At 41.9% G+C, this 11,558-nt stretch overlaps 1 protein-coding gene across 1 annotated transcript; it reads left to right on the top strand.

Annotated features, from left to right (window-relative positions):
* Window positions 1–1,961: 1,961 nt before the first annotated feature.
* Window positions 1,962–4,993, top strand: LOC124270924 (probable RNA-binding protein EIF1AD). Its single transcript, XM_046705988.1, is given in 4 exon segments — window positions 1,962–2,160; window positions 4,082–4,190; window positions 4,879–4,922; window positions 4,925–4,993. Coding segments are annotated over 4 exon segments (309 nt in total). The 5' UTR covers window positions 1,962–2,073.
* The last annotated feature ends 6,565 nt before the right edge of the window (window positions 4,994–11,558 follow it).

Raw genomic sequence — 11,558 nt, forward strand, 5'->3', positions numbered from 1 at the left:
GCAGATTCTGATACCTTTCGGTATGGACTTACCGAAACAAAGCGTCAAAATGCAAATTCAACTTATAAAGTTGAAAAATAACGCGATGAAAAAAAACGCGCGAAATCGGAGTTCAAACGTTTCACTAATTTTCCCCAGACTTTTCTGGGGAATACGGGTTTCAACAGCTGGGCTGCGCTCATAGCAGGTGCGCAGTGAAATAGGTTCGCGCAACTTGGAAGCGGGCTGTCTGGTGAATACTTTGGTGAAGGCTTTGGTGTGAGCTATTTTCATAATGTTTTGTTGATATCTCACAGGCGCGAGCTTTTTATATGTTATGACAGTAAATAAACTGTTTATATAATTTCATTTGTCTATTTCACCACACGTTCTTCTTACCGAGTCACTTTCTCAGTTCGATACTTAAAACTAAAAGCAATGTCATTATTTAGCGTTGACACAATTTCTAACTGTGATATAGATATGTCGCTGTCACAGACAAAACTCAATGTATTGTTTTATTGACACCTGTGTGTCTGCCTGCCTGTCTGCTAATGCCAATATTCAATACACAACTGCGATCACTGACCACATGCAATTTAAACTTAACACCAATCAGGCTATACACCATAAACAAAACGCATTGATTTATGGCCCGAGTTCGGTCTCTGTCACATTATGTAATTACACAGACAGGCAGGTGTGATACTTGAACACATGACATGTTATGATGTCTGTTGATTGCAAAATGGTATACACAAAAATGAGCATGCATTTACAAAACCCAACATCTCTATATATACACACACAATGAGCCGTGAAGGCGGCATCTGCTAATGAACCAGCCGTTACACTTGAGTGCACACCCACCCGCCCTGACTGGGTTCGGTATCCCGGCTGCTTCGTTTCGAGGGAGGTAAACCCAAGTACAAAATATTGCACTTTTGATTTTCGATTATACGCTTATAATTTTGTTTATTTGTTTTTTCATAATCAGCAATGCATATTATATGTCATGAAGAAGTGATAATTGTGTTTTAATTATGTTTGATTTTTTTGGTTGCATGTGACCTTAAAACTTTAATCGAGATTTTGATAATCCACCAAATGAATTACTTTGCCTGTGCCTATTGTCTGTGAAAACGACGATATTCCTTACAACAAGTAACATCATTTTCTATTAAATTGTTTTATTAAACATACATATGATGTGATATGTTACTTATAATGTGCATACTATGTAAGGGACCGTTCATAATGTATGGCAAGGTGTGTGTGTGTGTACGTGTGTGTGTGTGTGTGTGTGTGTGTGTGTGTGTGTGTGTGTGAGATATGTATGCAGAAGCATGTACAATGTGAATTATCCCCTTAACTTTACGTACAAAGTAAGTGACCCCCCTTGCACATCATGAAAAAAGATCAATGATCCCCCCTTCCCATAATTTTTATTGCTGACTCCAAGACCTCTCCCAGAACCACCACCACCACCAACCAAAAAACACACCCAAAAAAAAAACCAAAACAAACAAACAAACAAAAACCAAAAGCTAAAACAAAACAAAAATATCATAAAATAAATTTAAAATCAGCATCACCCCCTAGCCATAAATTATGAAGGGTCCCTAATCACACCAGTCTACGGAACGTCTCCGCCTGACATTGGTCTTGATGGGAGTAATTGGTAAATGAAATAAATAATTTAACAGATGCGAACGTTATCGCATATAATGGACGAAATGTCAACTCTCCGACAGACAACTTTCAAGCCATGATGACTGTTCATATACGGTATTGTTCATCTGTGAGACACGGTAAGACATTAACAATATCATAGCAGTGATAATTCCGTATTTCCATAATGAAAATTACGCATTTAAAACATCAACATGTCCGCAGTTGAGTTGATGTATTTATATTTCACCTGTTTCATTTGAAGCCCACAAATATGTTTAGCGGTATACACGTTTTGGACAGGAAGTTGTTGGATTACTTCCCTTGTCCATGTGTTGAGCAATGTTTTAGTCTGCTTCAACGTGCTTTCAGTTTTGCTTGAGGTTTCATCATAACACACGTTAACATACTGATTTGTGTGAAATGTCCAAGGCTACAAAGAGAAAGCATGTCGTGAAAGAGGTTCTCAATGATTATGTTCTTCCCGAAGGAGACCAAGAGATCGTCAGGGTAGGTGACAAATTCAGGGCGCACATAGGCAATATTATTGGCTATTATTGCTAGTACAGTACAGGCTGGGGAAACCCGATCGGCCTGTAATAGGCCAATATATTTGAACATTTTTCCAAGTATTTCTCAAACTATTAATTTCCGCACGAAATGGTTTTATATGATCATAGAGATGAATAGTTAATGGACCTCCTCGGCTTGAAAACATTTTTTTTGACAAAATGGAAAATATATATCATGTTCAGGAAAAGATGTTTCATTAAGAACACAATTTTGCATAGATTTTCCTTTTTGAAAAACTAAAACTGAATATCTATGTCATTAATTTTCAGCCTATAGCAAAATAGGCAGAATGGCTTTTAATATCCCGTATTATTATAGGCCGATCGGTAGGTTTCGGAAACCTGCAGTAGGACTGTTGTGTCAGGGGTCGTTGTTGGATCAAGTACTATGGTTAATATGCTCGACACAAATATATCCTAGCCTGGCAGTATATAGATGACTGTATCTAATGTTCTCAAAACCAGTTTCAGTTTAGCTGTTGCTTAATCTCGGTCAGCCACAGAAGGCTGCGATGTGCTGTTTATCCACTTCCATTCGTAGATGTACACAAAATACATCCACAATAACAAATATGTCGGCCCCAAGGGTTGTAGTCAAAGGGCCAAAGAAAAGTCAAAAGGGCCATATATGTATCAGTCAAAAGGACCATAGATCAAATTTAAATAGGAACATACAAACTAAAATATATTTTATATGTTTTATTATATTTGTATCAATATGTAGTAATAATAGTGATAATATGTAGTGTGGTTATCATACATCCAGGTGTTGATATGTGATCAAATATTCATAAATTGTTCAAATGTTCAACATTCACACATCTTTAAGGTTCACTACAGACATCATCACTCCACACATCATCACACAAGTTCACTACAGACATTGTCAATCATTCCGTTGATGTGGTGGGGCCATAAATCGGGGAACACATGTTCAGGAGTGCAGCAGGCCTCAGTTCTCCATACTTGTACCAGTGACTATGTTAAAACCTTATCTTACTATTTTCTACCATTCTGCATACACAGAAGGGGCCCCACAGAAGTAGCCAGGGCCGGTCCCAACATAGTAGTTCCATATTGACATACTAACAGCTAATTCACACTCGAAGCGAACAATACTTTTCCACCATTTACAATATTATTAATATTATTCATATAAGTCATATACTTACCTACGGTGATTAGCATCCAGTTCTTGCAACTTACTAGTTTCAATCTACATTCGTTCTGAAATGAGTCACTACAGTCTAGTGTTATTATTGTTATCAGTGATTAAAAATCCAGATAATTCTTGACTATGTAGACACAGTTTGTGGATACCAATTACTAAATTTACTGTTATTGCCAAGTAACTGTGCCAACAAGAATGAAAAGAATTATAAATTTCATAAGTATTTATCCACAACTGACAAACACACACGGTGGAAATGTGGGGCAACAAAAATACCCATTTTAGCACCTAGTAGTTTCTAGTTTTTAGTTTATAGTCTACCTTCTTTCTGAAATCAATCATGACAGTCAAGAGTTACAGTGGCTGTCGGTTGTTTTTGCCCCCTGATAATCCTGACAATACTTAACTGTCATTAAGTAATCCAAACAGACCTTTTGAGCCTGTTTTACACATCTTAGACATTATCAACACTGCAATATGATGGTCATTATTTATGTATCTCTCATGCATATCATCATATCATAAATTCAGTTGCAAACATTTTACATCCCAAAGTGCAGCTGAGTAATAAAGCATTTAAACCTGGCTTATGGAGTACATCATTGCTGACCGTGTACAGGCTAGTATCTGCATTGGGTGTGAGGTGAAGCCATGGTCATCACAAGTTGTTTACTTCTTCTATGCACAGGTTACAGCCAGTCGAGGCAACAACCTTCATGAAGTAGAGACAGCAGGAAGCACCAGATACCTTGTCAGTATGCCCACCAGGTTCAGAAAGAATGTGTGGATAAAGAGAGGTGAGTTCAGTTAATATCAACAGGGTTATGTAGCAGTTGGAGAATGGTGTTTGCAGACTGGCCATTTCCTGTTTCCAAACATAGAAATAATCAGCAGTTTCCAAACATAGAAATAATCAGCAGATCCTGCATTCATCAGTTTGTTTCAGTTCCTGACTAGGAATCTGTCAGTAATTCCTTATGCTTTTATGTGAGCTTATAACAGATTGGACTTTGGTAAAAGACAGAGTTCTTGTAAGGCCTGTTGCCATTGAAATATTTCATGCTCATATCTGTGGTGTTTTTGTAGTTATATCATAATCATAAGTTAATGACTTTGTATTTTGTTATTTATATCCTTGTGAAGAAAAAAAGACAAAGTATTTGCCTACATATTCAGAGAAAAAGTTTTGAGTTTTTTCTCTTTATGTGGCATAGTTGTGAAAATCGTTGCTTGTCATGCCGATGACAGATGTTCCGATTCCATCAATGTTGGGTACAATGTGTTAAAGTCTATTTGTGGTGTCTGCCATGATAATGGTGGAATATTGCTTAAACTTGCTCATTATTGATATTCAATTTTTAAAAACTAAAGATGTTCTTCTAACAGTAAGTACTGATTAGTATTTGATGATTTCATTCCACTACAGTAGAACATAACAAGAGAATGATTATTCTAGTTATCTGTCATGCAATAAATATTATCCAGGAGACTTTGTGCTGGTGGAGCCTATTGCTGAAGGAGACAAGGTCTGCGAGCAGAGATCCTCAGCATTCTGTACAAGGACCAGATCAAGCACATCAAGGATGAAGGGCTGTGGTGAGATGTGCAGGGTTGTTGTGGGAAATGGAGAGCAGCTGTGGTGAGATGTGCAGGGGTTGTTGTGAGAGGAGAGCAGCTGTGGTGAGATGTGCAGGGGTTGTTGTGAGATGGAGAGCACCTGTGGTGAGATGTGCAGGGGTTGTTGTGAGATGGAGAGCAGCTGTGGCCGAGATGTGCAGGGATTGTTGTGAGATGGAGAGCAGCCGTGGTGAGGATGTGCAGGGGTTGTTGTGAGGATGGAGAGAAGCCGTGAGTGAGATGTGCAGGCATTGTTGTGAGATGGAGGGCAGCCCGTGGTGAGATGTGCAGGGGTTGTTGTGAGATGGAGAGCAGCCGTGGTGAGATGTGCAGGGGTTGTTGTGGAGATGGAGAGCAGCCGTGGTGAGATGTGCAGGGGGTTGTTGTGAGATGGAGAGCAGCCGTGGTGAGATGTGCAGGGTTGTTGTGAGGATGGAGAGCAGCTGTGGTGAGATGTGCAGGGTTGTTTGTGCAGATGGCAGAAAGGAGTTGTTGTGGATGGAGAGCAGCCGTGGTGAGATGTGCAGGGGTTGTTGTGAGGATGGAGAGCAGCAAGGGGTTGTTGTGGTGAGATGTGCATGCAGGGGTTGTTGTGAGATGGGGAAGCAGCCCTGTGGTGAGATGTGCAGGGGTTGTTGTGAGATGGAGAAACAGCTGTGGTGAGATGTGCAGGGGTTGTTGTGATGGAGAGCAGCCGTGAGAGGCAGATGTGCAGTGAGATGTGCAGGCAGGTTGTTGTGAGAGATGGAGAGCAAGGACAGGAAAGGTGGATGTGGAATGGAAGGAGACGTGGAGACGGAGGAGACGTGGATCAGAGACGAGACAGGCATGGATGCATGGACTGAGACACAGAGACGGAGAGACAGACGGAGAGGATGGACCACAGAGACGGAGGACAAGGACACAGGATCAGAGACAGGAGACGTGCAGTGGACCACAGAGACGGAGACAACCCAGTGGAAGAAGGTGGAGATGGAAGCCAGGAGGACGGAGGAGCAACCCAAGGTGAGATGCAGGGCCGAAACAGAGACGGAGAAGGAACGTGAGACTGTCAGAGACGGAGGAGCAGTGGAGACAAAAGTGGACATGTGGAGATGGAGAAAATGTGGTGGAGATGGACAGAAGAAATGTGGTGGAGACAGTGGAAGACAGCCACAACCCCAACAGATCAGCACCCCAGACACACAGGAGATGGAGAAGACACACACACACAACACTTGTGGCCACACAGACAAGAGCTGGCCCCAGGACACAAGGACCAAGGAGGTGAGGAAGAAAGCCAAGACCAGGAAGAGATGGCTGGAGAACCCAGGAGGCACAAGTGGAGGTGAGCATGGAGAACTGTGAGCACAGACACAACGGAAAGGAAGACACGGACGGAGCCAACAGGAATGGAATGACTTGAGGACATGGAGGACAGAAAGAATAGACAGTGGAAGAGATAGAAAGGACAGACACAGTGGATGGAACAGTGACACACAAAGAAGAGACTTATGGACAGGAGAAGGAAATATGGTAGAAGGAATGGCCACACTGAATAAAGAAATATGGAAATATGGAAGGAAGAAATGGACAGGAATATGGAGGCATGGACATGGAAGACAGGAATGGATGGAAGGAAGGACATGGACATGGAGGAAATATGGAATGGAGGAAAGGAGAAAGGAAAATATGGAGGATTCCATGGAAGAATGGACATGGAGGAAATGAAGGAAGAAAGAATGGATGGAGCCTTGAAGAGAAGGAATGGATAGTGGAACATGGAAGGAAAGGTGGAAATAAGGAAGGAAAGGAAATGGAATGGACAAGTATGAAATGGAATGGACGGAAAGAAATAGAATGGAACAGTGGAGGCATGGAGGAAATAAAGGAGGAAGGAATAGAATGACACGAGAACAGAAGTGAATGGAATGGAAGGAAGGAAGGAATGGAAGGAGACCAGAATATGGATGGAAGAAGAGAAATAGATGGATGGATAGGAAGAGAAATAGAATGGAGCCATAGTGGAAGAAGGAGGAATGGAATGGAAGGGACTCACCAATATTCCAGCTATATCAAGGTGGCTCTGCAATCCAGTCTGGACCTGACAATCCAGTGATCAATAGTACGAGTTAATTCCATTCACGAAATTTTGTGCAACTAGGGCATTAGGAGCCTCATTTTGTTAAGCAGGAATTTAAGTTTGATTACCGTTTCGACCTGGTTTACTGAAGGTCGCCATTGAGCATCGTGCGAAGTTTTGATAGCGCTCTTCAACCACTTATTGTTTCTTTTGCTATGTTTCGTAATTGGTGGCATAAAAACTTCATGTTCACTCAGGGTTCATCACTGTATTTGGCTGATGTCTCTTTTGGGGATTATTAACAAAGACGTCATATGGGTACCAGTATATATCTTTAAATGCCTAAGTACTATAAGTATATTTTACCGAATACCCAAAACAATATTACTGTAATGGCTTTACCCAAATACAAAACCTACACCTGAAACCAGCGGTTACGTTACGCTCGTCTCTTCCTGTCGCTAAAATGCTGCTTCGGTAGTATATCAAAGTTTGTTATTCCCGGAAAATCATTCCGCGATAAGTACACAAGGGACACTTTTAAAGGAATTGGCCTTGTAGTGAGTGAGTCTAGTTTAACGTCGCTTTTATCGTAAGCGAAGGGGGTGATGGTGGTTATGCTCGCCAATTCACCCAGTATGGGGAATAGAGAACCGCATGAGCAACGTTTTGAATCAACAATTCCCACCCATTCGTCTTAAATACGGTAGCAGTCTAGTGTACTTGAGTGAGTGATTTAAAGCCATTTTCGCCGTTTTCAAAAGCGAAGATTCCCGGCGCGAATGCCATGGGTATACCGCAGCCAAATTTCACATTGTGCCCAATGGGGAATCTAAACCGGCCTGCTCGGTGACTTTGCCGTGAACGCTTTTAAATGGAATTGGCTACCCACCGCCCTGGTAGTCCCGACCGAGAGAAATACCATTGTAATACCACTGGTAGATAATCTCTTCGCGCAACCTCCAGCCAATGTGGTCGCCATCAGATCAAATTCTGATCCGCCACTTCCAATTTTTGGTTTTCTCGGTACAAATGCACGTTGATAGAAATGGAGGTGCGATTGTGGCCCTGGATCCACGGTAAGTTCTATCGTTCACGACAGCTGGATATCTTCCTACTGAAAGTACGAATTTTTGTAAATGCAGCTCAGTAATTCAACAGCAGCGGCCGTAAAATCTCCTTCACACCGCTGTTCCTGCTCTGTAAATCCAGTCCTGTTTGCAATTGGAAGTTCAACTGGATCTGTGAAGTATACGGAAGAGAAATGTGCATAAACTGAGTTTGTTCCGTGCCGGCGGTTGTATCAGCAGAGGGTCTTATAAACGAAACGCTTTTCCCAAACTTTATTCCAAATGTCAGCAATAGCATATGGCGTAAAAGCACCTGATGGATGACGTGTTAAATTAATTGAACTTTGATTGTTTTTGTATTTTTGCGGTAATAAATCAGCCGGAATCGTTCATTCGATGGACCCGAATATTGCCGCCAGTCGACAATATTGAAGATCGGTACATTGCGAGGCGCGGGTAGCCCAAATGGCGCGTTGGTTTCATCACGTTGAAGACCCGGGTTCAACCCTACATGTTCACGCGAAGCCCATTTCTGTGTCCCCTGCCGTGATGTTGCTGCTTAAACATCGTTGTGCGCGCGAAACCAAACTCACTCACTCAATTCGTATACAAAGCCGGGTGATCTAATAATCGCCGAGAAATGGGTGAAACGTCACCTGCCGGTTCCCGCCGAGCCCATTTGTTTTCGAGTAATCTGAAGCTCCAGGTAAGTGTTCTCGTAATGCGTCGTCGAATCAAACGTAGCCAATTTCGCCAGAATTCACCCATGCATAACTGATGCCAAGCCTGCCGCTTGTAGCGAATGAATGAACACCGCGATTTTAATACGCCCCCGAAAATGTAATGAGTTTAGTTTCCAGGTGTCCATATCCATAATACCTGGAATACGATGATATGTTGGTAGAAGCACCTTAAACCACTTTTTTTTCTTCACCGTCGTTCCGAAACCGGAACCGGTTGAAAACGTACCTGGTTCAATGACCTGGTAAGTGGTTGATTGACGTTACGGTAAGGATCCTTCGAGGTTGAGGTGCCGGGATCGAGTTCACCTGTAATCGGTGTAAAACCTTTGATCAACCTTTATGTGAATTTTGTGCTTTGTCAATAAACCCCTAGTGTGGTGCATAATAACCCTGTGCACTTAAACGAACCCACGCAACCGTTTGGTATACACCAGATGGTGGCCACATTACGAATATGCAGCAAACAATCTGAAGTTGGTGGTACAGCAACGCGTATAACCCTCGGATGCAGCTACTGCGAATTTCATGCGTCCAAGTCCGTTCCAGTTTTAAATGGTACCCTTAATATGAGGAAACCATTACTAACTCAAAGCCTGAGTATTTTCCAAGAGTTGCATACCCCAGGTTGGTGATCGATGATACGATGCGCCGCTGAGATTTAATAACGGCAACGAAAGCGAGGGGAATAATACCGTTCCTTGAGCATGCACTAGTTGTCTGGATATGCGTGCGCCATATAAATATCCGAATAATACATATGATGTTACGAGCATTAAAGTTAGTTAGCCCGTGACAAAGTCGCCATGAACCGGTCAACCTACCATGACAACATCTGCCATTGTACGGATGCCAAACGAATCACCCCGCGGCGCAGGTAATATGTCTGGTCGAGTTATACCCGCTTCCCCTACCGCGTGTCGCACCTGTATCGAGGTGTTCCATCTCTGTCATTTCTGAGTTGGAGTTGCCTCTTGCTGGCGAACATGATCCTGCGAATACGGTAAATAACGGAAAGATCAAACAATGCGCGGCAGCTGGTTTGGTATTTATAGGGTTTAACGAATGTTTAATTTATTATTGCGTACGCTTCGCCAGGTGACTGAAACGTTCGTTCGTCACGCCGAAAGTTCCAGCGTCTGATTCCCCCCACTTGCCAATGGGTGGTAGCTCATTCCTGGCGTCCTTCGCCATGATTACTGGATACAGTGGCACGCAAAATCGCATACCCATCATTCCATTACAAAGACAATTTACCATATACTTCACCACCAAATTTGGTCATTGGCGAATGAATGCGTTCATGCGTATTTCAACTCTTTTGTGTACAGCTTCGTCTGGCGGGTATATTACTTCGGCCTGTTTGATACGAATCTTCGCTGAGTTCCAGGAGAATTTATTTGTGACGCGATGATTACAAACCGTGACGTCACAACAATCATGTATACGCGTGTCTGTCTCCCCTTGAATCAGTGTAAAATATTAGACGGATCTTGTCAGCGAGTATAGTAATCTAGAGGATCTTTATTAGTAGCTAACCTCGCAAAATGTCAATCTTTAAATCTTTTGGCGTAAATACGTTACATTGTAATCGTTCGCTGATTCTAACGCATGCCCCAGCAACAAAAATACCATCTGGCTTTTCAAGCGCAGGATGATTCTGCCACGGTACAAAGTGAGGTGGTTGTAGTTTTGACTATATCACCAAGAAGTCATTCAACACAAGAGTTCTAGTGCGCCGAGGTGGAACATTAAACTGTGTTCTCCATCACCGCTGGTATCGAATATGGTCAACTACGTTGTTACCAAACATGGACTACGTAATCATTTGCACTTCAACATGATAATACCAATACAATCAATGATATGTTCGATTCAATAGCCGCACCGTAAAGAACGAGCCGCCAAACACAAGCAGGTCAAAGTCAACAAATCCAAATTCACGATGATTAGAGATATACCTATATCTTTATAATAATATAACATACTTTTAAAACATTCTCACCAGGTCAACGAGAACAAAAACAGTACAAAAATGAAAAGATTTTAGCCATATATATTGCAACGATTCACCCAGACCTGATTCGATTCGATTTCGATATTGACCATCGATTCGATCATTTTCGATTCGACTTTTATTTAAGTAAAACATCAGATTTATTAATCATAGTTTTGGCTGTTGCTGATGAATCACTGAAAGTTTATCTCATATTCTATAGAAAATCAGGAATGATAAACTTTTACCAAAATGGCGATAAGTTTAAACATTCCTTATCGCTCACCCGCGTCAAGAACCGGCAAACGTTAATAAAGTAAACTTTTCAAAAGTCAAGTGTCTGGAAATAATGGTCAGATATGCAAATATCGAATTGAAATAGCGATAATGGTTACTGAAAATCGAAACTAAGATGTCAGATTCATCCTCGATGAATCAACCTGAATCGCCGCGTTCCCACCTATCAATAGTAAATAATGGGCAACACAAATATTTATGAACCAAAACACGGCATATATCGTATCGCCACCTTTCTATAGAAAAATCAAGTACTTCTAGCAATAGATTCTAGTACGTTTGTACCGATTCGAGCCCAGAGTCCCAGGGTCAGGAACCCAATGCCAAAGCACATTAAAGTCAGGAACCGTCAGGCACCACAATACGGTTCCAAACGCAAAGAG

Source organism: Haliotis rubra, unplaced genomic scaffold (genome assembly GCF_003918875.1).
Source record: "Haliotis rubra isolate DU_JTF1 unplaced genomic scaffold, ASM391887v1 Scf156, whole genome shotgun sequence".
In the NCBI taxonomy this organism is placed as follows: domain Eukaryota; kingdom Metazoa; phylum Mollusca; class Gastropoda; order Lepetellida; family Haliotidae; genus Haliotis; species Haliotis rubra.